General features: G+C 41.8%; 2 protein-coding genes across 11 annotated transcripts in view; one reads left to right on the top strand and one right to left on the bottom strand.

The window, feature by feature from the left end:
* NCOR1 (nuclear receptor corepressor 1) overlaps positions 1-27869 on the top strand; it is a 245674-nt gene that overhangs the window by 209679 nt on the left and 8126 nt on the right. For 8 of the 10 annotated variants that reach the window (XM_036278322.1, XM_036278326.1, XM_036278325.1 and 5 more), the window contains 12 exons: positions 282-642; positions 4189-4416; positions 7332-7541; positions 7956-8105; positions 8450-8563; positions 12456-12621; positions 12822-13315; positions 15416-15544; positions 15919-16076; positions 16237-16460; positions 23817-23957; positions 25706-25848. In XM_036278322.1, coding sequence (XP_036134215.1) covers positions 282-642; positions 4189-4416; positions 7332-7541; positions 7956-8105; positions 8450-8563; positions 12456-12621; positions 12822-13315; positions 15416-15544; positions 15919-16076; positions 16237-16460; positions 23817-23957; positions 25706-25848 — 2518 coding nt within the window. The remainder of the gene's footprint in view (positions 1-281; positions 643-4188; positions 4417-7331; positions 7542-7955; positions 8106-8449; positions 8564-12455; positions 12622-12821; positions 13316-15415; positions 15545-15918; positions 16077-16236; positions 16461-23816; positions 23958-25705; positions 25849-27869) is intronic. The other 2 variants (XM_036278328.1, XM_036278329.1) reach the window with 2 other exon arrangements.
* The window catches only part of TTC19 (tetratricopeptide repeat domain 19), a 46929-nt gene continuing 40353 nt past the window's right edge, over positions 21294-27869 (bottom strand). The window contains exon 13 of the transcript XR_004961570.1: positions 21294-21794. The gene's annotated coding sequence lies outside the window, so the exon portion shown is untranslated. The remainder of the gene's footprint in view (positions 21795-27869) is intronic.

Below are 27869 nucleotides of genomic sequence, written 5' to 3'. Positions count from 1 at the left end.
AAGCACAGCATAAGGAGTATAGTCAGTAATATTGTGATAATTATGTACCTTGCCAGGTGGATACTTGAAATATCGGGACCACTTTATAAAGTGTATGCTTGTCTAATCACTGTGTTGTACCCCTAAAACTAATACAAAATAATGTTGAATGTAAACTGTAATTTAAAGAAACTAGCAATTACAACAACAGACTATAATTTTTATGACCCAAACATAGACCTTAGATGGGAAAATATTCAGGTGCTTTGGGCTACCTATAATGTTCGTTTCTTTCCCTTTAGGGTACACCAATAAAGTTTGACAGCAACTCAGGTCAATCTGCCATCAAACACAATGTCAAATCCTTAATCACGGGACCTAGCAAACTAGCCCGTGGAATGCCTCCCCTGGAAATTGTGCCAGAGAACATAAAAGTGATAGAACGGGGGAAATACGAGGATGTGAAAGCAGGAGAACAGGTGCGATCCCGGCATACTTCTGTGGTAAGCTCTGGTCCCTCGGTGCTTAGATCAACACTTCATGAAGCTCCCAAAGCACAGCTGAGCCCAGGGATTTATGATGACACCAGTGCACGGCGAACACCTGTGAGTTATCAAAACACCATGTCCAGAGGCTCACCCATGATGAATAGAACTTCTGATGGTATGTTATTCTTGTGTCCTTGTCTGATCATTTTTATTGTGCTTTTTCATGTCTGGCAAGTAATAAATGTCAAATTGTTAACTTTACATTGTCACAGGATCTACAGGTTGTGCTTGATGCTAGGGCTATGGAGGGCTGCCAAATTAAAAGTAGGCATAATTGTAGGTAAAATACCCAGTATTTTAATCAGGTGCAGAGTATGACGGAGTCCAGAAATGCTCTAGAATAAGTTTAGTCTTAGAGGGGAGTTTTTGGTTTTTCCCTCCAGCTAATTCGCTAAGTTTTCCTGAAAGTCAGTTTTGATAGTTGTTTCTTCAGCAGCAATCTGGTGTGGTAGGTAAAAGTTTAGGCTGTGAAGCAAAACTTTTTAGTCTTGAACTAAGGTTCTTACTTCATGAACTTGGACAAAGTACTTAATTTTTTCTTTGCCTAAGTTTTTCTCATCCATAAAATGGTAATGTAATATTAAGACCTACCTCACCGGATTATTGTGAGGACAAAATGAAGTAGTATGTGTAAAGAACTTTAAAAGAGTAGCCCTGGCTGATTTGGCTCAGCGTTAGAGCGTCAGCCTGCGGTCCAGAGAGACCCGGGTTGGTTCCCGCTAAGGGCATGTACCTCGGTTGCAGTTTGTCCCCGGCCCTGGTTGGGTTGTGCGGGTGGCAGCCACTCGATGTGTCCCTTTCACATCAATGTTTCTCTCTCTCTTTCTCTCTCCCTCCCTCCCTCACCCTCCCTTCCTCCTGCTCTATCTGAACAAAAAATGAAGAAATATCCTCTAGTGAGGATTAAAAAAATAATAGTGCTAGGTGTGTTTGAAGAATTCAGTAAATGAGAACTATTATTGTTACTGGTGTGTGCATCAGTAAGGTAGGAGAGACGTTGATTTTTGTCAGGTGGTTCTAAATTGTCTGAAGCTTTCTTAAAAATATATCCAATTATCATTTAAAATTTTATTGAAGTACATATTAACTGATGGCTCATGTGCAAGGTCCTGGGCTGGACACTGCGAGAGCTGTAAAGGTGAAATGTGATTTAGGTGTTGGGAGAGTTGTAGTAATAGCATTGAGGGAGAGAAAAAGGGAAGGGCCTGCTTAGGAGTAGGGTGGTAAATCCAAACCTTTTGGCTGTAGTTTTGAAAAGAAATGCCCTGCAGAGGGAAAATGTAGTCTATATTTGAGTAAGTTGAGGCTTGGAAAGGGATATAATAAACCAGAGTGTGTTTCTTGGTTGTGGCCAGATTTGTTTGATCATGGTCAAGTAGATATTATCAAAGTATTAATAATTAGATGGTGGTGATGGTTGCATGACATTGTAAGTGTATTAATGCCACTAAATTTTACCCTTTAAAATGGCTAAAATGGTCTTATTTTCTATTGTTTATTTTGGGTGCTCTGAGACCCAGTTTTCAATATGCCGTGTGGTGGGATTCCCCACATCAACTAGCAATTCTCAGACATCAGCAGAGTATCCAAGAATTCAACTCAGTTTCAACACTATTTACCCAGAGATGGCATCAGATTCCACAGGTTAAGAGTTCAGTGTATAAGACTTTGTACCCATTCCCTCCTTCCTCCTTCCCCACTTCCGCTTTTGACCAACTGGCTGCAGATTGGAGGTTCTAAGGACAACCTCCAATGCAGGATGCCAATCACAAGTCGAGGTGGTTACCCATACTTTTGATGGGCTGGCAAAAAATCGGAGGTCCCACAGCACCCTCCTTGGGTTCAATTTATTTCTAGAATGACTCACAGAAGTCAGAGAAACATTTTACTCATTCACCAGTTTATTATAAAAAGATATGCCCTAGCCAGTTTTGCTCAGCAGTTAGAGCATCAGCCCTCTGACTGAAGGGTCAAAGGTTTGATTCTGGTTAAGGGGTGGGGCATGTACCTGGGATGTAAGTTCTATCCTGGCCCAGGTCCGGGTCATGTGGGAGGCAACCAGTAGATGTCTTTCTCACATCAATACCCCACTCCCTCCCTTCCACTCTATCTAAAAATGAGAAAACATCCTCTAGTGAGGATAAACAAGCATACACATAAATAAAAGGATATAACTAGGGACCAGCCAGAGAAGAAAGAGATGCATAGAGCAGGGTATGTGGTAAGGCATGTGGAGGTCCATGCCACTCTCCCAGCACCACTGTTGCCCACCAACCAGGAAGCTTTCTGAAGGCGGTCCTTTTGGTTTTTGTTTCTGTTTTTTTGAAGGCATAATCGATTAAATCACTGGCCATTGACAGTTAAACTCACCCTCCAGCCTTCCTGGAGGTCAGGGAGTGGGACTGAAAGTTCCAACTCTCTGATCACAGGTTGGTTCGCATGCCAACCATCCCCCTTTCCTAGGTGCTTTCTGAATCACTGATGTGAACACAACAAAAATGATACCTTTATCCCTCTGATACTTAAGAAATTCCAAGGATTTTGGGAGCTATGAGTCAGGAACTGTGGATGAAGACCACATATGTATTTCTTATAAATCACATGTAGCAGTGTTTTGTCACAGTTATTAAAACAATTGAGGGCGATGGCCAATAAGTGCTTGCATATAATAGGCGTTGATGGGATCATCTAACCTCCCTGAATAAAAGAAGAGGCTGGAGTAGGGAGGTGATGCAGCTTGGTGAGGTAATGAGGAAGTCTTTGTGGAAGTACAGAGCAAAAGAGTACAGTAATTCCCACGTATCTGCAGAGGATATGTTCCAGAATCCACAGTGGATGCCTGAAACTGAGGATAGTACCGAACCCTGTATGTAGTAGGTTTTTCCCTATACATAACTTTTCACTTAAAGGTAGCACTTTATGGCTTCTCTTTGACATATCTAAATTGCCAGCATCACTACTCTTGTGCTTTGGCACTATTATTAAGTAAAATAAGGGTGACTTGAACACAAGCCTTGTAGTACTTGTACAGATAACCGAGATGGCTGCTAAGTGACTAATGGGCAGGTAGCGTTCCTACAGTGCATGTACTATGTGGAGACAAGCAGGGAGGCATGAGATTTCAATCACATTATGCAGAATGGTACACAATTTAATGTTTATAAATTGTTTATTTCTGTAATTTTCCATCTAATATTTTGGATTGCAGTTGACCATGGGTAAATGAAACCACAGAATACAAAAGAGAAAAAGAGGGAGGGGGGACTACAGCGACTGATGGGCACCAAGGAGGCTGTGTAATACAAAGAGAGGAAGTTGAGATTTGGTACATGTGAGATCAGAGGAATTGAGAAGATTAAAGTCATACAGAGAACAAAATTATTTGTAATGGGATTTAAAGAAGAGGACTGAACTTCATTTTAATCTTAAAATTAGATCAGAAAATGCTGGTGCAATGATCTGTAGTAATCTGCAAATCTCAAAATCTTCTCATAGTTCTTAACATTTGCATATTTTGCAAGGTTGAATGTTAAATGTTTAGTGGGCAGGGAAGATCAAAATGTTATATGACTATAGTCTGTATTTGACTGGTTGAGAAATGGTGAAATACTATACTCAGTATGTTGTCTTAAGACTTTGTGGTGTTGACTCTCTTTTCCAGTTACGATTTCTTCAAGCAAATCTATCAATCATGAAAGAAAATCAACACTGACCCCTACCCAGAGGGAAAGCATACCCGCGAAGTCTCCAGTCCCTGGGGTGGACCCTGTCCTGAGCCACAGTCCTTTCGACCCTCATCATCGGGGAGGCACTACAGGAGAGGGTTACCGGAGCCATCTTCCCACACATCTGGATCCAGCCATGCCATTTCACAGGGCTCTAGATCCCGGTGAGCAGAATGTACAGTGCTGATTTATGGCAAAGATACAATATACCTATGTGCCTTTTTAAACTTTACTAAAATACAGTATGCAGATGGTTGCATATCTCAGTGTACAGTTCAATTAATTTTCACAGACTGTACCACCCACATGTTACCACCATCTAAGACAGGAAACAAAATACTACTAGTACCCCTTAAAGAACTAGAAGTAATAGGTATATGAAAACTCTTATTTGATGGCATTTGTTTAAGATAGTTGAAAAAAAAATGGGTTAATGTATGTGAAGAATTATTTTTAAATGGCACAGGTTTAGCTTAAACATTTTCATTTACAACATAGACATTCATTTACCAGTGTTCTAATCTAAGGCCAAGGTCCACTGATTAAACCTCACTATTGTCTTTCTTATATAAACAATACTTACATTTTCAGGTTTGGGTTTTTTTTAAGTGAAGCTAGAATTTAGAGACACTTCAAATCTAAATACAGAATCTTTCTAGATTGTCCCCCCATTTTTTAAAATTGTCTAGTCCATACTTGATTCAACTTTTATATTGAGTCTTTCCAAAGCATTCAACTTAATTTCCAGAGAAACCACTCTTTTCATTTTTCTCTCATTGATTTACAGATTATTTCATTAAGTTACATAATTACAGTAGCAACTATAGCTAGAAGGAACTTTTGAACGAACACCACTGACTGTGGGTAATTGTAATTCTGGTAGGTATAGAAGTGTCTAGGTTTTCTGGAGAGCAGTCTGCACTGGACACAGTGATGCTCTACCAGGGGCAGGGCAGCTCTGCAAAGGGAAAGGAGTTCCGTCCGAACACACTCAGGAGGTCGGTGGGGAGTCTCTGCTGGGCTGTCTGTCTTGACCCACCTACTGTGTGGGCTCCAGCCTGTCCTCCCAGGTCCCAGGCCCTGTTCCTCTTGCCTGCTCAGACTCACTTTTTTTTTTGCTCGTACTTCTTCTGCCTGTTACATCATTCAAGTTGAAATTGGGGCACAGAATACTTGTGTTTCACCTTGGTCTTTAGGGAACAATTTCATTACTTGTATGCCAAGATTTCTAAGAGTATGTGTAGAAAATATTTTACCTGAAAGCTGTATTACTGCCATTAAATTGTTTGTTAATTGAGAACATTAAGTTTTTAGATGAGTCCACATCTAGTCCTTTAGGATTGTCCAGAACTGAGGCCAAAGTTCCTGTAGAATCAGTTGACAGGCTTACCTGGCTAGAGTTCAAGATGAATGGGAAGCAGACATTCCAGAAAACTTGTCATACATTGTTCTGGGTTGAAAATATATATATGTATACTTCATATATAATAGTTTCCTCAAGTTCTGACAAAATTGAATGTTTATACTTTCATTTCGTATCTATCACAGTCCTTTATTTTATAGCAATTTGATTTGCTTGTCATTTTTTTTTTTTTTTTGATATTTTGTTCAGATAGAGTGGGAGGGAGAGAGAGAGAGAGAGAAACATCGACATGAAAGGGACACATCGAGTGGTTGCCACCCACACGACCCCACCAGGGCTGGGGACAAACTGCAACAGAGGTACATGCCCTTAGCGGGAACCGAACCCGGGTCTCTCCGGACCGCAAGCTGATGCTCTAACCGCGGAGCCAAACTGGCCAGGGCCTGCTTGTCATTTTTGAGCTTTTACTGGATTACAAATGTTTTGAGAATAGAGACGTTATATTTTTCTTTTTACCATACCTACCCATTCGTAATAACTTGTGTCATGTCAAACTACGGCCTACAGGCAAAATTCTGCTCCTGCCTGTGTAAATAAAGTTTTATTAGCACACAGCCACATGCATTTTTTTCTTTCTTTTTTATTCTCACCCGAGGATATTTTTACATTTATCTTCAGATAGAACGGGAGGGGGAGAGAGAAAAAAGAGAGAAAAACATCGATGTCGACTGGCTGCCTCCTACACAACCCCAAGTGGGGCTGAGGATGAACTGCAACCAAGGTACGTGCCCTTAGCAGGAACCGAACCTGGGACTCTCTGGTCCGCAGGCCAACGCTCTAACCACTGAGCAAAACCGGCCAGGGCCACATGCATTTCTTATGTCTGTGGCTTCAGTGGCAGAGACATAAGACTGGACTTTTTTTTTTTTTTTTTTTATCCTCATTCAAGGACATTTTTCCATTTTTTGTTCAGGTAGAGTGGGGGAGAGAGAGAAACATCGACACGAAAGGGACACATCGAGTGGCTGCCACCCACACGACCCAACCAGGGCCGGGGACATACTGCAACTGAGGTACGTGCCCTTAGCGGGAACCGAACCCGGGTCTTTCCGGACCGCAGGCCAACGCTCTAACCACTGAGCCAAACCGGCCAGGGCAAGACTGGACTTTTTACCACTGGCCCTTTATAGGAAAAATTTGCTAATCCCTTCTCTAAACACATGGGCTGATTAAGTGGTTATAGACTAATCATTTTCACCCCCATAGAAGTAAAGTTACGATTTGTCACAAAGTGTTTTCACATATATTTCCATTTGGTTGTATTGGATAATCCGTACTTCAAAAATAATGTTATTTTCAAATAGCTCTTGGAGACTTCACGTGAAAATATAATAAAGTTACATGGCAAAGATTGAAGGTGACACTACTAGAGAATTTTTTTAGCTTCTGTTCTAATGATAAAAAGGTTAATGCTCGTATTTTGTCTGGTTTCTCCTTCGCCTTTTCCATTACATCTGACATTAGAATTAATATTGCTGATATATCAAGGTCTAAAATGAATCCACCTTAATCTCTGTAGCAGCCTCCATGCTAAATAAAAGGAATATACACATTACTCAACAGATTGTTTTCTCCTTACTCTTTTTGTGGGTGATGTTTAGCAAAGGAACTTTGTCTAGACTAAACGAAATGCCTTTCTCTCGTTCTCTCAATCAGCAGCTGCTGCTTACCTGTTTCAGAGACAGCTCTCACCAACTCCAGGTTACCCAAGTCAATATCAACTTTATGCAATGGAAAATACGAGACAGACCATCCTGAATGATTACATTACCTCACAGCAGATGCAAGTGAGCTTGCGCCCAGATGTGGCCAGAGGACTCTCCCCACGAGAGCAGCAGCTGGGTCTCCCGTATCCAACGACAAGGGGTCTGTGTCTTTGCATAGTTTTCATAGGACTTAACTGTGTGTACCCAGGGTTTCCTAGGCACTCAATAAATATTTGTTGAATGGTACAAAGAAAAGAAGGCCTTTAGCCTTTGAAGGCAAACAAAGTAATGTATTGAGACAGGGTATTTTGGTTGAACACAGAAATAACTAAACCAAGTCATTGTGCTAGATATTTGAAATCATTGTTTTACCAGTTTTCTGTCTCTCTTAAGTCCATGCTTTTAGGTTACTGGTATGGGACAGAGTATTTCATATCCTTCTCTAGATTTAAAGAAGGTCTTATAAAGTGCCATTGGTTATAGAGAGAAACAAACAAAAAGCTATGTGTAGTTCTGTATCTTTAGAATAATACTTAAAGTTAATGTAATTTTATTGTATTTGTCTTTTGAGCAGGAATCATTGATCTGACCAATATGCCTCCAACAATTTTAGTGCCTCATCCAGGGGGAACAAGTACTCCTCCCATGGACAGAATCACTTATATTCCTGGTACACAGATTACTTTCCCTCCCAGGTCATACAACTCTGCTTCGATGTCTCCAGGTAAGAGTCCACACAGTCACACCTCTCTGATATGACCCACATGCTCAAAGGTTAATGGCATAGACTTTGAAGGATTTGGGGCATTTTTCCCCCCATTTGGTCTGCTGTTTTTCATTTCATATTTAGTAATAGTTCCTATTGCTATGTCACTAGATACTCTAGAAATATCCTAAAAGCTTGTGTTATGCTCTATTTGTCATCTGAGACTAATAAAATGAACCTCCTATATCTTAAATATGAAACTTTTTGAAAAATTTTCAGTCACTTAAGAATTTTGAAATTGTTTGATGTACCTGGGAGGTTAATAATTTTGTCTTCAGGTTGCAGATTTATGTGTTTTCCAGGACACTCAACACACCTTGCAGCAGCTGCGAGTGCTGAAAGAGAACGTGAAAGGGAGCGGGAGAAGGAGCGGGAGCGGATCGCTGCAGCCTCCTCGGACCTCTACCTTCGGCCCGGTGAGTGGGGGCTTTGTTCATTCTGTGAGCATTCCTTGCATTGTGCTTGATGTTGTGGCATTGTGAGCATTGTGTTTAATGTTGTGGGGGTGCCAAGGTGATCTTACAAGAAAGAATTACAAGAGAGAAAGTAATTACATGCTTTAAGGGAAGTATGCAGATTACAAGTGCTATAGAAGTTGAAATGATGCAGAGATAAATTTTAAACAAGAAAGTGAAGTTTTTATGATGAAGGTATCGTTTTGATTTGTGCTCTAGTTGGCTGCAATTGGCCCTGAAGATACTGGCTGTGGAGCTCATGGGAGCTGAAAGCAGCCCAAGCAAAAGGCTCATAGATATGGAGATGTGTGTGTTGTTGAGCTGTAATTTACAGAATGGAAAATATGGTTAGAAGGTTGTGTGACATTTTTAAATTATAAGTGAAGCGCTGCTGCCATTTGGTGCAGTAGGTAGGTGACATGCTAAGAGGGATGTTTACACGAGAGTGGCATGAGAGGGATTAGACCCCTGAAGGGGGCGTGGCTGGTGGCAGGAATACAGGAAGACTGTGTCAGCAGTTCGTGTGTGTTCTAATGATGGCCTAAGACACACTGACACTGGCCAGAAAGGGACTGCTAGGAAGAACATGCTTAAGGTGAATCAAAAGGACTTAATAAGTAGATATGAGGAGTGAGGAAGAGATGAAAAACAAGACTGCACTTAAGATAGACCAGGATTAGTGAAAGCCAAGACAGTGATTTTTATTTTGGATGTACTTTGTCTTTGTGACATTTGTTCTTATCCATGGTGTACTTGTTTCTATCAGTGAAATCAAATCATTCACTATGTTTATATTGTCAGATACATAGATCTGGCACTTAGGAGAAAAGACAAAATGTGGAGATTGTGACTTAGGAGTCATCTGCAAAAGTTAAAACTGGCTTGACTGAGATTTCTAAGGGGCAAGCATAGGTGGAGAGGAATAGATGTTGCTGGGAGCAGTGTTCAGCTGGAGGCAGAAGGAGCCAGAGATGTGGTCAGAGAGGCTGGTGCAGAACCAAAGGATGCAGTGCAAGGTCGTCACATTTATAAGGTCATAGGAGACATGCTCTTTGAAATCAAAGTGATGGCACTATACAGGAGACTAAAAGCTAGCCATCCCATGTGACCTAGTACTATCATTGCTGAGGATTTATCTAGAACAATTCAGTGGCTGCAAAACCTAAATTTAGATGTAACCTATAGTTTACATGTAATAAAGAAATCACTAAGTGTCTGATAATGGGAAATGTGTAATGAATTGTAGGTAGCTCTATAATATTGATTAAATGTTGATTGTCAAAACAGTGAAAGTTGATTTAATTATAGAAAGCCAAGTACAAGTGATATATAACTCCAGCAGGAGCTATATTTTAAAAATACCTGTGGTCCAACTGATGAATAACATTCAGATTTAACACAATAAAATACCATTTTTCTTCATCACATTAAAAAATATAATAAATACTCTGTGTTGGAATGTCTGAAGAAACACTGATTCTCGTATATTGTCAGTGTAAATGAGGAGAGCCTTTTCAGAGATATAAAAATTTAAGTAGCAGTTTCACATCTACAAATATACCCAGTAGAAAGAACCATATAAGCTTGATGTATGGTCAGAGGGATAAATTGCTGAAAAGGCTGCCCTAGGTCTACATACTGTGAGAATAGGGGTGTAGACTGAAACTGCCAGCTCTTAGGGGGGCAAAAAGCAAGACAAAGTCAGAGCGAGGGTGCAGAACAAGAGGAGGTAGAAAACGTGATTAGAGAGGGAATTTGAGATTTTTCTGAGTAAAGTACTTTTGAACAGGTCCAAGTTGTGGCTTTATGATGGGAGATCTAAGGTTAAGTGAACCAACAAAGTCTCAAATGTTAAAGAAGTGTAGTTCGTGGGGCAAGGTAGATGATTTCATGTCAAAAGGTATTGGTGCTCTGTCTGGATGACTCAGTTGGTAGGAACATCGTCCAGTATACCAAAAGGTGGTGGGCTAAATTCCCAGTCGGGGCATGTATGGGAAGGCAGCCAATAATATTTCGCTCTCACTCTCGCTTTCCCCCTCTTTTCCTCCGATACTTCCTCCCTTTCTCTCTCTCTCGTTTTTAATTCTTACCATAGGATTTCCATTGATTTTTTTTTTATTAGATTGAGTGGGAGGAAGGGAGACAGAGAGAAACATTAATGTGAGAGAGATACATTGATTGGTTGCCTTCTGCATAACCCCAACTGGGGCCAGGGATCAAACCCAAAACCAAGGTACATGCCCTTGACAGGGAATCAAACCTGCGACTCTTTGGTCCAATGACCAGTGCTCCAACAGCTGAGCTGAGCTGAGTCAAACCAGCCAGGGCTCTCTTCCTTTCTTAAGAAAAGCAATAAAAACATATCCTTGGATAAGGATTAAAAAGCAAAAGAGGGCCCTGGCCAGTTTGACTCAGTGGTTAGAGTGTCAGCCCACGGACCAGAGAGTCTGGGTTTGGTTCCTGCTAAGCGCACGTACCTCGATTGTGGTTTGTCCCCAGCCCCTGTTGGGGTTGTGTGGGTGGTAACCAGTAAATGTGTCTCTCTCACATCAATCTCTCTCTCTCCCTCCCTGTCTCCCTCCCGCTCCATCTGAAGATGAGTGCAAAAATGTCCTCAGGTGGGAATTCAAAAAAACAAAAGAGGGTTTGCTGAGAGAAACAGGTCCTTGTGGAGGGCAGTAAAGGAGTGGAGCAGGAAGAACTGTGGGTGAATAACAGCCTCAAACCTGGGGCAGCAATAGGGTGTTACTTTTTTTTTTTATCCTCACCTGAGGACATTTTTCCATTCATCTTTAGACAGATTAGGAGGGAGGGAGAGAGGGAGAGGGAGAGAGAAAGAGAAATATCAGTGCGAGAGAGACACATCGACTGGTTGCCTCCCACAGGACCCCAACCAGGGCCAGGGATGAACCACAACCGAAGTATGTGCCCTTGGCTGGAATCAAACCTACGTCTCATTGGTGCACAGGCCGACGCTCTTAACACCTGAGCACACACCGGCCAGGGCTAGGTTGTTATTTTCATTATACTTAGAAAGTTGTACCAAATTTGATTTTGGAAATGATAAACACACCAGAGTTTAAGGAAAAGCTGAAAGATGAACTTCTCTGATTTGTATTAGTACTTTTTATTAGTGTATTTTGTTAATCCTCACCTGAGAATATTTTTCCATTGATTTTTAGAGAGTGAAAGGGAAGGAGGGGGAGGAGGGTCAGGGGGGAGAGAGAGAGATTGGTTGCCTCCCACACAACCCTGACCAGGGCTGGGGATAGAACCTGTAACCTTTTGGTCCAAGGGCCAACACTCTAACCACTGAGCTAAATCAGCCAGGGCTGTTCTTGTTTATCTCTGGACTCAAGATGGAAACTTGTTACAAAGGGCAATGACAATACATCATAGCTGGCATTTCTGTTTCAAGTTATTAGTGTGGTTTTCTTGCGTCATTGTTAAGGAACTCATAGCCCAGCTGATGTCGCTCAGTGGTTGAGCACTGACCCAGGCACCAAGAGGTCACCAGTTCAATTCCCAGTCAGGGCATATGTCTGGGTTTCAGGCCAGGTTCCCCAGTAGGGGGCATGCAGGAGGCAGCCGATTGATGTTTCTCTCTCATTGATGTTTCTGTCTCTCTCCCTCTCTCTAACTCGCTAAAAATCAATAAAACATTTTTTTTAAAAAGAAAGAAAAACTCATAGAAATATTTTACCAAGGCCAGAAAGTGGGATATCAATTTTCTTATCTCATTTTTCTTTTACCTATTTAGGAATATTATGAAATTAACAATCCCTAAATGTTGCTTTCTCTAGCTTCTTCCTTATGACTTGTCATTTTTGTTTTTTTATTTTACCCCCTGAAGGCTCAGAGCAGCCTGGCAGACCTGGCAGTCATGGATATGTTCGCTCCCCATCCCCTTCAGTAAGAGCTCAGGAGACCATGTTGCAGCAGAGACCCAGCGTTTTCCAGGGAACCAATGGAACCAGTGTAATTACACCTTTGGATCCAAGTGCTCAGTTACGAATCATGTAAGTGTGTTGTATACATTTTGACCAAAAAAAAAAAACCAATTTCTTAGATACATGCTCTTCAGTTTGTGATTGCAGTGATTTTAGTAATGATTTACTACTCATTAAACATTTCTGTTACAGTTTGTCCTTTCATTTCCCCACCACACCCCCCAGTACGGAGTCTCCCCTTTACAGTTGTGGTTTGGTTTCATTTGCAGGCCACTGCCTGCTGGGGGCCCTTCAATAAGCCAAGGCCTGCCAGCCTCCCGTTACAACACTGCTGCAGATGCCCTGGCTGCTCTTGTGGATGCTGCAGCTTCTGCTCCCCAGATGGATGTTTCCAAAACAAAAGAGAGTAAGCATGAAGCTGCCAGGTTAGAAGAAAATTTGAGAAGCAGGTCAGCAGCAGTTAGTGAACAGCAGCAGCTAGAGCAGAAAACCCTGGAGGTGGAGAAGAGATCTGTTCAGTGTCTGTACACTTCTTCAGCCTTTCCAAGTGGCAAGCCCCAGCCTCATTCTTCAGTAGTTTATTCTGAGGCTGGGAAAGATAAAGGGCCTCCTCCAAAATCCAGATATGAGGAAGAGCTAAGGACCCGAGGGAAGACTACCATTACTGCAGCTAACTTCATAGACGTGATCATCACCCGGCAAATTGCCTCGGACAAGGATGCAAGGGAACGTGGCTCTCAAAGTTCAGACTCTTCTAGTAGCTGTATGTATCTCAGCCCGAGTTCCACAATGTGATACCTGAGTAAAGAACTGCTTTATTCTTTAGACCACGCAGAACAATATGGTACAAAAAAACCCTAATTTTGATAGTAAATGTAATAGGTTTTGTGGGTTGGCACTGCAATGATGTCTCTTGTGCTATTGTGATTATTTAAATATCAGCATTTCTTGCCCTGACCGGTTTTGCTCAGCGGTTAGAGCGTCGGCCTGCGGTCCAGAGAGACCCGGGTTCGGTTCCCGCTAAGGGCACGTACCTCGGTTGCAGTTTGTCCCCGGCCCTGGTTGGGTCGTGTGTGGCAGCCACTCGATGTGTCCCTTTCACTTCGATGTTTCTTTCTCTTCCTCTCTCTCCCTCCCACTCTATCTGAACAAAAAATGTCCTCGGGTGAGGATAAAAAAAAATGTGCGTGTGTGTGTGTGTGTATCAGCATTTCTTATGTATGTCTTTCAGGTTATTTTTCATGAGAAAATTATGCCCTTTATTAGAGTTAAAGTTGGAAAGTAAAGAGGTAGAGGGCAGAGTTTACTGACATTTTCAGGCATCTGAAATGTGATAGATGTATCATTAAGCTCTCTGCTACTGAGACCTAATTTCTCAAGCAGTGTTTTCTGGGATATGGTTCAGTATTTAGGCTGATACCCCAAAGCCTCTTACATCTTTTGTCTGAGGTATAGCATTTTAAAAAGGGAGACCACCTTATTGGTCATTGGTAGGTTGCAATGATCAAGTTCTGTCACTTTGATGTCTACCTGTAGGTCTGTAAGAACTCACTAATCTGCAGTAGAAGGATAGAAAAGTTACTTTAAATTTATTTTTAACTATTGCCTAAATTCTGCATAGAATTCTTGAAGGAACAAGCAGGTATTCACAAAAGCATCTGCTAATATTTGAAGTAGTTGAACCATATATAGCCATCTCTCTGTTTTTTCCATTAATGAAATTGAGTAGAGTTGGAGATAATGAAAAAATAATAATTTCTGGTGCACTAGCATGCAGTGTGCAATTATTTTTACCTCCATGCCTGATTATAATTTGTTTGGGTAACTATCTCCCCCATTCCTGAGGTTTTAGAAGAGATGGGGGCAGCTTGGTAGTTGTGTAGACAAAAGACTTCTTAGCCTGGGATTATGAAAGTCCACAATATAGGTATTGTACATGCAGAAGTTGGTAGCTGAGGAAGATTTATAGTTGTATGAATAGGCAGGGTCAGATGAGAGGCCATGTGAAACCTGCCTGGGCCCTACTGCAGAGACCCTCAGCTTCTTGAGGGACCACTTCTCAGAGGGGCCCTTCTGCGATGTGGGCGCTCTCCCTTCTGCCAGTGGGGTGGGTTTGTTGCCCTTCAGACATTCGTGGGTTTGATGCCCAGTCTAGGGCATGTACCTGGGCTGTAGGTTTGATCCCCGGCCTCGTCCAGGCGCATGCAGAAGGCAACCAACCCATGTGTCTCTCTCACATCGATGTTTCTCTTTCTCTCTCTCTCTCTCTCTCTCTCTCTCTCTCTCTCTCTCTCTCATCCTCCCTTGGTCCCTTCACTCTTAAAAAAAAAAAAAAAAAATCACTGGACAAAATATCTTCGGGTGAGAATTAACCAAAAAAATTGTTCGGAGTAATTGTTGTCAATAATACTACAGCGATTTGAGAAAATAATTATATCATGTTACTTAATCCATAGCTTAAAAATCATCATGGTAGTGAAACAGCTTTGTAGCCTGAAAGTTTTTGTAAGAACTGACTGTCCACAGAATTGAAATGATTAGAAACAATGAACTGTTGAGATATAGTCTCTCGTTCTGATGAGTGTTTGTTTCCTGGTGATTTTCTTTTCCAGCTCCCAGGAGAATGTCACAAGTCTGTCCTTTATTCTGCCTCACCTAAAGCCCAAACTTCCTACTAAGATTAGGAACACTGAGGAAGCACTTATGGTCCATTGAACTCATTATGTCTTATCATTAACCTGGGTGCTATTGAACATTTCTGAGAATAAAAAAATGAAAATATGCAAATAAGGTTGAAGAACTTGGACTTTTGAAACTTTTCATAGAATTAGTTTTAAAATAAGATTCTTTTCTTTTCTTAAAGTATCTTCTCACCGGTATGAAACACCTAGCGATGCTATTGAGGTGATAAGCCCTGCCAATTCACCTGCCCCGCCTCAGGAGAAACTACAGGCCTATCAACCAGAGGTTGTTAAGGCAAATCAAGCAGAAAGTATGTCTTTTATAGCCACCAGTTTACATGTTTTCATATTTGCATTTATCATTTGCTTCTAATTATCTGTCCAGAGCATGGTAAGAAATACCTTGTTTTATTTTAGAGTAATTTGCATTAATGAAAAACTATTTTTAAGTTATTACTTGACTATTTACTTGCTTATATTTTAATAATATAGAAAATACTTGATATTTTGTTTTGCTCAATTATTTCAGTTTTTACTTTATATTAGTCTTTTATTCAGTAAATAAATATTTTTCTTCAAAAGATAAGAATTCAGTTTAGAGATATGTACCACATTCCTTTTATACGTTCCTCTGATTTGTGTTTAATCTTTGATAATGAGTAAGACATTGATCTTCCCCCGTCAGCTGAAGCCACCAGGCAGTATGAAGGACCATTACATCACTACCGGCCACAGCAGGAGTCCCCGTCGCCACAGCAGCAGCTGCCCTCTGCCTCACAGGCCGAGGCGGCGGGGCAGGTGCCCAGGACCCATCGACTGATCACACTCGCTGATCATATCTGTGTAAGTTTTTCATTATTCTTACTGATTATTTTCTTTATTTTTTTATCACGCAGAAGTCACATTTCACATAACATCACAGTAAAGATGTCTAGGTTTTTTTATGCTACTTTTTTTTTTGCAAGTACTCAATGGGTTTAATTAATTCTTTCCTCTTTCACAGCAAATTATTACACAAGATTTTGCTAGAAATCAAGTTTCTTCACAGCCTCCCCAGCAGCCTCCCACTTCAACATTCCAAAATTCACCATCTCCTTTGGTGTCTACACCTGTGAGGACTAAAACATCAAATCATTACAGCCCAGAATCCCAGTCTCAGTCTGTCCACCATCAAAGACCAGGTTCGAGGGTCTCTCCAGAAAATCTTGCGGACAAATCCAGAGGAAGGTATGGTCTTTATTTCAAACCATATGAACATTTCCCAACAGTAAAACAATATCAGAGTGGTCCTTCAGAATCATAAAATGATTTTTCTTTCCCAGTAGTTTCTGTTGGTTCCACAGCAACAGATAACGTGAAAGCTGGCATTAAATACTAAAAATGAGGCCAGTAGAGGCACCATGAGAGGTAACACATACAGTCGGCCCTCGTTTATCGCGGTTAATTAGTTCCAGACTCTACCACGATAAATGAATTTCCACAAAGTGTAGGATTATTTACACAGTCGTCCCTGCCACTTCGCACTTCGACTTTCACGGCTTCGCTCTATCGCGGTTTTTTCAAGTATATACACTGCATGCACCCCTCTTCCACGGTGTACCCTAAGTGGTCGGTGAGGGGCTTCATTACATGGAGGTAGCTTCCTTCATTGCCAGGGACTCATTGGAGACTTAGCCCACAGCAACAGTATAGGCACATTCAGGAAAAAGAAAAATTAAAAGAAACACTCCAAGTATTAGTAACGATGTTTTTCAGCATGCTCTCCAAGATCCAAATCAGTGTGTTAATAGGTCTCCTAGGCTTGAGGGTAGGTCACTTAAAGCATTCACTTGGTTTTTTATGTGGGTACTTGTAAAGAGATATTGGCAGACTCATCTGGTATTAAAAGCAAAATGTTCAGTTGGGATGATGGCACCAGTGCCCCCCTGTAACTCAGTGTTACAGGAATAGCAGAAATGTAAGGTCAGAAAGACAAATATTTAGTAGGGGCTTGAGTTGGGAGATCATCTATGAACACAACACTTGTAGCCTAGGTTAGATGTTAATGTAGCCATGGCCTTGGGAACCTGGCCAGGCTGTGTAACCTCTACATGTTGGCCAGGGGAGGTGCTTTCTGATGTAAAGAGGTGAATAGGAGGGGTAATGTGCCAGACCAGGACCCCTATTTTCTCCCGTTTTAATGATGCATCTCTCAGTCCATGTATAGTGTGTCTCCATGGGTCCTGATTGCATTAGAATAACAAGATTCCACCAGAGGTTTAGGAGTTTCTCCCCCCTAATGGATGTGAAGTAACTGATCCACCTCAGTGGGATATCCCATTGCATATTCCAGTAAATGGTCCCCTTCCCAGGGACAATAGGGCTCAGTGTCCTCAGTATCATAACCTATTGATCCACTGCAAGCATCTGGACTATTGCTGCATCCTTTGTTTTTCACACCTTTACTGTATTGGGTATGTCAGCCTGAGTTTCTAATGTAGCATATGGGGCAATAGGCCCCACGGGTGGTCGTTTAAAATGTATTAATGCCTGGGAAGGTCCTCATCTTTGTCCACCCAGCCAAAGTAGGTTTTCCAGTTAGTAACTTTATCTGTTATTTAAGGACACCATCTCGTTCATTCCACCTGGTTGGCTGCCTGTGGGTTTTATGGGAAGTGGACTTTGCCCTGGCTGGTTTGGCTCAGCTGTTAGAGCGTCAGCCCGCACGCAGACCAGAGAGGCCCAGGTTCTGTTCCCACTAAGGGCATGTACCTCGGTTGCAGTTTGTCTCCGGCCCCGGTTGGGTCGTGCGGGTGGCAACCTCTCGATATGTGTCTGTCACATCTATGTTTCTCTCTCTCTCTTCCTCAGTCTCTCCCTCCTGCTCTTTCTCAAGATGAATATAAAAATATCCTCGGGTGAAGATTTAAAAAAAATTATGTTATTGTGCCCGTTTCTATACATCATGCCCTTTGAAATGTGACCCCTGATTACTAATTAATGGGGTATCCATACATAGCACTTAACTTTTCTGGTCCCTTTACAGTGGCAACTTGATGAGCTCACTCACGTGGGAAGGCCCAAGTTAGACCAGAGTCAGTGGGGACGCAAACCAGTGCATATTGGGAGCCTTTACTCAAGTGGAGTGGGTCTGTGTAGTAAATTTACCAGTCCCTTACCCATTGGGGGCTTCAGTGGATGGCTCCAGATTCTTGTGGTTGTTGTCTAGGGTGTTATTGGAACAAACAGGGTAGGACACAACTACATCAACCAGATCACTGTATTCAGCTCTACCTCCTTAAATATATGCCATCTATTCAGGCAGTGTGGTGCCCCCTCCTCCGATGTACCCATTCTGCTATGACAATTGACAGGTCAGTTGCTAAAGTGTTTATTTTTGCCAAGTCATCTGCTTCCTGGTTATCTGGGGGTGTGGATACCCTATATGCAGGGACACGGAAGACAGTGAGATCTGCCTTGGGCTCTTGTAGGTGAGCCCAAATATTTCTCCACTTCTCTTGCCCCCATAAAGGTTTGTTCATATCATCCAGCCCTCCATTTCCCATTGTCTGAACCATAGATTCAGTCCTTTTAAAACGGCTCAGCTGCCCTGGCCATTGGCTCAGCAGTTAGAGCATCGGCCCACGGACCGGAGAGTCCCAGGTTTGGTTCCCGCTAAGGGCATGTATCTTGGTTGTGGTTTGTCCTCGGCCCTGGTTGGGGTTGTGTGGGTGGCAACCAGTTGATGTGTCTCTCTTACATCAATGTTTCTCTCTGTCTCTCTCTTCCTCCCTCTCTCCCTCCTGCTCTATCTGAAGATAAATGCAAAAGGTTTCCTCGGGGGAGGATTAAAAAAAAAAAAAAATTAAAACGGCTCAGCTGTCAGTGCATAGGATTAGTGGCCAAGGTTCATGTGTGATTACTAATCAGGCTGCTGTGGTTTGTTCTTGTTCCTTTTCAGATAGTATCAGTGGGTGGTTGGATAGCAACTGCCTGCCCCAGTAGGTAGATTACTTGGCTAGAGCAATTGGTATACCAGGCTTCAGCTGAGATTTCCCCTGTTCCTGTTTTGCAGGTTGCAGGGGCATTTGGAGGGTCTGTATATTCAGAGGGCCATTTGACTGTGTCCTTTGCTGTAGGTAGTCATGCTGTTTACGCAAATGTCTGGGCAAAGGCATTACACTAAATGGGGTATGAATGTTCACCAGTACCCCAGGATCCCTACAAGAGCCTGCGCCTCTCACATTTTTTGGTGTGGAGTAGGCTTGTAATTTATCTGTGACAGTCTCAGGGACAATGTGGATCTTACCTGACCATACAACTCCTAAGCACTTTATAGCAGTGCCTGGACCTTGAATTGCCTGTGTATTCATTGTCCATCATTTCTGTTGTAAGTGGTCCCATAAAGTCCACAGGGTTTTCTGCAGCAGAGGCAAATCTTCACAGCTTAACATTTAAGTCATCAGTGTGATAGATCCATTTCATTGGGGTTGGAAAAGAAAACAGTGACAGATTGTGATCCATGGCACGTGGTGGGGCTGTGTAGATGGCCTTGAGGAAGCACTGGGAAAGTCCATTGTTGACCCTCCAGGTAAAGGCAAATTGATCTTGGGACCTAGCAGCCAGGGGTATTCTAAAGACATTGGCCAAGTCCAGTATAGCAAATATTTCTAGGACTGTAGACAAGTAATCTAATGTAGTGGCAATATTAGGCACAGCCACATGATAGGGGACACTACCTTATTTAGCTCTCTATAATCTGTCCATCCAAAAGCCATCTGTGTTTTTATCGGCCACACTGGGCTGTTAAAGGCACCATGTGTAAGGTACACGAAGTCCTCCCAGTAACTCTCTGCAGTGGTGGCAGACTAATTGGCTCCTATTTGGCATTGCCTGTTAGTACTGATTTGATTACCTTTACCTGAAGGCGGAATTCCCTGGCTTTGCAAGAAGTTAATGCCCAGTATGTTTTTGGGATTGGGGAGATGAAGACCTCACTCCTGGTGATGGGAGCATGCAATCGTCAGAACAAGGGGTACTTTCTGACCGTTACAGTTTGGCTTCCATAGCTTTCTATAGCACTGAGGGAGCCAGTTTCTGAAGATTACCGTATATTAGGGTACATTCAGTGTGTGTCAGCCAAAGCAGTTACCCTGTTTATTTCTGGAGGACCAATGGATGGTGAGTTCCATGTGAAGCCTCTGATTGCCCCCTGTGACCCTTACCTGAGGACGATCTGGGCCATCATCCAAACGCTGGTCGGGTGGCACCCAACCAGAGTAGGATAAAGTTCCAGAGGGCTCCCCTGAATCTTTCGGTGTGTCCCCTGAGAGAGCCTAAGAGTACCAGGTGGAACTGTTCTGGTTTTAAAGCTTTCCGTAATCCCACTAGTACTACATTAGGCTGACAATCAGATTGTGCGACGTTTGTTTTTGGGTTATCTCACAGGCCTATTCTTCTTGACTGCCCTTATTCCAACCCCTTCTATCCCTCTGGCCAAGTTCGGAGTCTTTCCCACAACTTTGGATGTGCTCTCATGACTGGTCAGCTTCCCCTAGATCTGCTTCTCATTTCATAGCTCTGGTTTCTGCCTCTAGCTGGGTGCTGGTGGTCAGATGAGGGGCCAGCTTACAGCTCTGACCATGCACTTCCTTGCCACAGTGTGCAATGGATAGTTCTCCAAATGCATGAGACCAGCCGGCATTTTCAGGGTGTTCTATATTTATGTGGTAGTCCACATAGAAGTGGATGGCCAACCCAGGAATTCCCCCATAGATGCCTCTTTCCTAAGGCCCGCTTCTCTGGTTTCCTGACTGGCTTACCCATTGTTAGTACACAAAGGCTCAGGCAAAGGTCCTGGGACTGAAAATCTACCTCCATAATGAAGGGCAGGGACAGGCAGAAAATAAGAGGCTGGCCACTCCAGTCTGGTAATTAACAAAGTTTATTAAGGGATATTTACATGCTTAGGCAGCTACAAGATGAAATGGATCCCTGCACCTACATGATTCTTTGGTACCTTCCAAGAATTATACAGGGTAAAGGGGGGTGGATAGTTACAGGTACTAGCACATGAATGCTCCCAGGTACAGAAATTTACTTAATTTGCTTGACCAGGTCAGGACAATGGCCTGTTTCAGGAACCAGTGCGTAGTAGGAGGCAGGGGAAGGGTACTAATTCGTGTAAAGAATAAGTATCAATTCCACACAGTCTCTAAAGGGGGTTTTTAGGAAGTAGTCTCTCCCTTTTGGCTCTGGTCCAGCTTTCAGGTCAAGCAACATCCACATCTTGGAATAGTCTCCTCCATAATGTTCTACACTTGGATTTTTTAAAATGGAGGCAAGTTTTTGGTTCAAGGTGATAAGCAAACTAAGCATTGGCAGATGTTAAATTACAGTGAAGCAGCATGAACATTCACAAAATTCATTAAAATGCTGAGAACAAGACTGGGATATTAGCAGGTCAAAAATACTGGCAAGTATCTGGAAGATGCACAGTGGATTGAGGGACCAAAGTAGTGGAAGCCATAACTCAGAGCATGAACAAGAGCAGTTTGTAGCAGAGGGGCTTCTCCAGCCTACCTACAAAGAACATAAAGAAGTAAGAATAATTTGCCCTGGCCGGTTTGGCTCAGCGGTTAGAGCGTCCGCCTGCGGTCCGGAGAAGTAAGAATAATTTAAGAAGCTGAGTGGTCTTCATTTAAATAAAACACTTCATTGTGGTATTTTTCAAACATAAACAGAAGTAGAATAGTATAATATGCTTGTGCGTGTCCTTTGCCCAGCTTCGGTAATCTTCAGGATAGGGCCCATTTTGTTTTATTTTTGTCCCCACTTGCGCATCCTCAAACTAGATTATTTCGAAACATATCTCAGACATAATCATGTTAAGAAGCTGGATGATGTTAAAGATGAAAACACATTTGTCCTCTTAACCAAAAACAAAAAAGGAGAACGAAATAAATTTAATTATCAAAGGAAAACTGAAAGCTTGTGTAGCAGAATCATGGTTCATTCCTGATGCAAAGTATTATGTAGCAGATTTTGAGCAGTTAATAGCATTTATGAAAAGAAAATCCATTTGACTTTTTCACTAGTAATTTCCACATCACTACAACTGTGCATTTGAATGAAGATTGTTACATTTCTTTCATTTTGGTTTTAGTCAAATAATTGGTTTTAAAATTTAAAATAAAATGGGCAACAACATAGAAAAGGTTGTCAAGTTCATCTTTTATGGAAGGGAAAATTGACAGATACTGTTTCAAGTTTGATAAATCAAGAAAGATATAAGATGATTTAGTTTTAGAGGTAACCACCAAAGAACTAAAAGAAAAATGGACAAAAATGGCCACCGCTTAAGAATTGGTTGATTGGGACAGCAAATCACAAATAATATATACAAAATTTTATATATATAGACATAAAAAACTTTAATAGTAATAAAAGCAGATGTTAAAGATGATAGGTATCTTTTTGTTGTTGTTGTTAATCCTGTCCCACGGATATTTTTCTCCATTGATTTTTAGAGCGAGTAGAAGGGGGGTTGGGGAGAGAGAGAAACATCCATGTGAGAGAGACGCATCAGTTGGTTGCCTCCCCCACACACCCCAACCAGGGCCAGGGATCAAACCTGCAGCCCACGTATGTGCCCTTTACTGGGAATTGAACCTGTGACCCTTTGGTTTGTGGGCCGATGCTTTAACCACTGAGCAACACCAGCCAGGGCTCACAGGTATCTTTTAATATGAATAACCACTAAGCCAAAATATTTTTTTTGGTCTAAACAGTGTGTTTATCTCACATTATCCCTACCAACGTGGTATTCAAAGGAATTGCAGAGAACTGTTCATCCTAAAAAGGTATCACTAGAACGTATCTCGACTCACTGGACACACTCCTTAGGTTTCAGTTTAGTGCTCATGTCCTTTATCTTTTAACTTAGTGGGGAAAGACTTGGCAAGTCATGACTCGAAATCAGCAGTAAAACCTGTGAGGGCTCACCTGAGGAGCTGGCCAAGGGTAGGTGGGTGGTGGGGTCTGATGCTGAAGTAAGAGTGACCTCCCGACAGCTGTTTGTCCCTTACGCTGTTTGTGATGCGACTCCCAAAGCTGGCTCACATGTGTGGATAAACCAGCAGTGAAAGACTTTTTTGGATAACCCACATATATAGTGAATACCCGAGGAAACTTTTTTTTTTTTTATCCTCACCTGAGGACATTTTTCCTTTTTTTTTTTTGTTCAGGTAGAGTGGGGTGGGGGAGAGAGGAACAGAGAGAGAGAGAGAGAGAGAGAAACATCGATGTGAAAGGGACACATCGAGTGGCTGCCACCCGCACAACCGACCAGGGCCGGGGACAAACTGCAACCAAGGTACGTGCCCTTAGCGGGAACCGAACCTGGGTCTCTCAGGACCGCAGGCGGACGCTCTAACCGCTGAGCCAAACCGGCCAGGGCCCGAGGAAACTTTTTTTAATATAGATAGGCAACTTTTATTCCTTTTCTCCTGGAGGAGGTAATGTAACCACTTGCTGTTTAGGGTAAGCTGGTAAGCTGTAGGTAAGCCCTAGGAACACAGTCTAATATTTTATATGTTATATCAGGCCTGGAAAATCCCCAGAGAGGAGTCATGTCTCTTCAGAACCCTACGAACCCATCTCCCCGCCCCAAGTTCCAGTTGTGCATGAGAAACCGGACAGCATGCTGCTACTGCCTCAGCGAGGAGCCGAGTCTGCAGAGCAGAGGTGAGGAGTGAGTGCCCCTGCTCACTGACAGCTCCCAGTCATGAGTATGTGCGTGTGTTCAGTGCCTTTCCGTCTTCCTCAACGTTAAGTCAGTGCCTTCTCTTTTGGGTTATGTGTCAGGATAGGATTCAGGGGATCATTTAGTTTTCCTAGTGATCTAATACTAGAAGTTCATGAAAAAAATGATTATACTTAAATAGGTTATAGAAAAACTGTTCATTTTACTTGAAATTAAGTCCTTCTGGGTCTTTTTTAAACTGTTTTGTCTGTGTGGTCACCCACTGAATTCCACCACCATTTGAGTGCTTACCACGTACCAAGCATTGCACTATATATGTCAGGGAAGTTAACGAAGAGCACCTGTGCCGAATTGCTTTGTGTTGTTTTTTCTTAACCTATTTCTAACCATAACCCAACCCTGTGAATTACTAGAATACCTGTTTGGATGAGACATCTTTGATTTTGGCTCCTCTCCAGTCCACTTCCGCCAGAGTGATTTGGGAAAACTCGCAGAATCAAGCACTAAGTCATTGGCATGGCATTTGGGTTCTTTTATGACCAGGCTTGTACTACTCATCTCATTTCTTGCCGCTTCACCCTTATACTTCATTCTTGTCCATATCAAGTTGCCTGTTGTTCCCTGAATTCCTTTTAGTCCATACTCATACTGCTTTCTTGGTGTGGAACACCCTCCCCTGATGCTCTGAGAGGTGAACACATGATCTGCCCATGGTCAAATCAAGTAAGAGAACCCCAGTTTAAACCAAAGTCTGTCTTACTCCAAACTATTGGTGCATTTTTTTCAATGTGTAGTAATTTACTTTATTTATGTTCATAAACAATCAAGTAGATGTTGGTACCGTTCAGTGAAAGGAAGAAAATCCATTTTTGAAGGGGGAATGGTGTTAAATGTAATTATACGTTCACATTTCTCCGAAGTTTGTGTCTTTTTTTAGGATATTTTATTCATTTTCCTATCATCTTATTCATCTTTCTTGGCAAACAGTAACTTCAGATATGTTCTTATGTTTGAATGATGGAAGAGTCCCATGACCAGACTGTTATCTCCAGCCTTCCATGTGTTCTCTGTTATTACCTCTGGCTCTAGTTAGATCTTTATAGTCTTGGGCTGTTAGAGAGAACTTGCCTGTTTGTTTTTTAATGTTTGTATAGGAAGTGCCAATGAAATACGAAACCCTTTATGCAAAACTTGGCTCATCTGGTAGGAGGCTTTGAAATGATTGTAACAATTTCTGCATTGTAGTTATTCTGTTCAAGTTCAATTGTTTGCTTAGGTGTGAACTCTTGCTATTTTATAGGCAAGTGTACTATTCATTATCATTTTATTGTACTTCAAAATAATTCTGCAAGTAAAATAGTTTTCAGTTAATGTAGTAACCTAAATATATCAGTGTTTGTGCTGTTATGCATACAGCGTCATGAGCTGGCTGTTTCTTAGTTTTTCTGTTAATATCTGTTTGCTGCTTACTCATTCTTTGTTAAGAATCCTTGTTCCGGATTATCTCCATTCCAGTCCTTATATTATGATTTCATCTTTGAGCGTTGAAGTATTTGACTTTGTCCTCATATATGATGGACTAACTGGCTTATGGTCACATACTGCTCCATAGGGTTGTAACCACACACACAAGATGGGGAGGTGGTAGTTTTCCCAAATACTCTATGATAGGAAAGTCCTCCGGGTTAGGAGTTTATGACGATAATAGACATAACTGTGTTCCTAACAGGAATGATTCCCGCTCACCAGGGAGTATAAGCTACTTGCCTTCATTCTTCACCAAGCTTGAAAACACGTCACCCATGGTTAAATCAAAGAAGCAGGAGATTTTTCGTAAGTTGAACTCCTCTGGTGGAGGTGACTCTGATATGGGTAAGTGGGATTTCTTTCATAAACCCCAAATAAAACATGCATTAATAGTGATATCTCCAATGTTGCCTCTTGTGTGATCCTTGTGTTCAAAGGCTCTTATGGGCACCTGATCCTAAAGTTCCTTCTCAAATGTCTGCCATAATATGAAGATTTTCTGTTAGGGAGCAAGAGCTTACTCCTCTCTGAAGCTGTCCATTTTCTCTTTGAATAGATACTGGGTCTAGGAAACTTTTCTTATGTGGGGCTGGATTAGCTCTCCATAGTTTCTTACCGACCAGTTTTTGTTTTATCCACTTGGACTGTCTCTACATGATGTCTCTTCAGCTGTGAAGATGAGTCGTGTCCTTCGAGTCTCCTTATCTCTGTAAACACTCTTGTTTTCACCACATGGCCTGGTTCTGAATGTTCATACCATCTCCACTAAAACATTTTATTTAGCTTAGCCTTTCAGTAGGTTCTGCGATGCATCATTATTTTAAGGGAGTCTAAGATTGTATTAAGACTTCTTAGCAACCTACATACTGTTAAGTTATGGTGCCCTTGGTATCAGTATAAATACCAAGTTCTCTTGATGTGCTGCTCTTGATGTGCTGCTCTTGATCCTTACCTTCTCCTTACTGTACTTTGTAGTTACCTGGCTCCAAGTACAGGATGATGCAGTCTGTGCTCTCATCGTCCTGACTTCTACCCTACCACTAGTGTCTTCTGGACCTCAATCTAGTCATTCAGCATCCAGCTGCAGATCTGATAAACTTGCCATCTAAAAGTATAACAACATCAATAGTAATGGCAGACAACAGTTATAGATACAGCACTGTGTTCTCAGTATTACTGTGTGTGTGGGTGTGTGTGTTGTATGTATGTATTCATGCTAAATCCTAACAACCCTACAAGTTCAGAAAACTGAGACTTGGAGGTTTAATAATGGGTGCAAGTTACATAATCAGTAAGTAATGGGGCTGTGGTTCAAACTCAGTTCTGTACTTATAGCATCATTACCCAGATTGTTGGTAAACATCCACTAGGATAAAGCTCTGTGGCACCCAAACCTTTCCTTTGGATTAATAAGCATCATCAATCAGAATCTTCCTCATAGTGTGTTATTTAGCAAACTCAGTTATATTATCATCCAGTCTTACTTATCCATCTTTTCCTCAAGTATATTCAGTGACACAGACTTAGATGCCTTGCAGAAATCTGGGTTTGCCACCATCTCCGTTATCTGATCTATGACCTAGTCTCCCAACTCTATCAAAAGGACGAGAATTGTGGGCTATCAACGGTAAACTGCCGGGTGGACGTGTGTTTGGATCTGTGACACTTGGTGATTAATAAAGGTTGAATGTCAAAGGGAAAAAAGGATGAGCCCATTGTCATGTATTATTTGTGAACTTACCCTAGAATTACCAGATTATCATAAGTGGCAACAAATCATCTAGAAGATAAATACTTTTAGAATGTTGACCAGAATTGCTATCAGGCTTACAGTTACCTTTTCTTCTTCTTTTTAAAAATAGTATCGTTACATTTATGTCTCCAGTTTTCAATGGTTTCATCTGTTATTTTCAGCTCAAATGTCACCAGTAAAAATACAGTGCTCTCGTTTTCAGATTGTCTGAGAACCCAGATACGAACCTGTCAGAGCAGGGAGACTTACAGGGTTTAGAGCCGTTGGCTTGCTTCACCTTCATAGGGTGTGCCCTCATCCGCTCCAGTCTTTGTGTTGCCACTTCAGTGGAAAAGAATGCCGCACAGGAAAAGGCCACATGAATTAAAGAAGCCTACGTTATAGCTTTCTCCCCTTATGTTTTCCATTGTCCTTGGGAATAGCTCTCTCATTCATTAATTTAACAGTTATTGAGCAGGTTACCATGTTGGGTGCTTTTGGAATGACGTGGTCTCTACTCTCTGAAAATGTATAATGAAACAAGTTTCTAACTGGAACAGAGGATAAAATGTATTAACGTCTTAAGACCAGTACTAACAAAATTGCTTAAGTCTGGGTTTGTTTGTTTTTTAAA

Source organism: Molossus molossus, unplaced genomic scaffold (assembly GCF_014108415.1).
Source record: "Molossus molossus isolate mMolMol1 unplaced genomic scaffold, mMolMol1.p scaffold_m16_p_27, whole genome shotgun sequence".
Classification (NCBI taxonomy): Eukaryota; Metazoa; Chordata; class Mammalia; order Chiroptera; family Molossidae; genus Molossus; species Molossus molossus.
The sequence above is the reverse complement of the archived record's forward strand: the minus strand, read 5'-3'. Positions and strand labels throughout refer to the sequence as shown.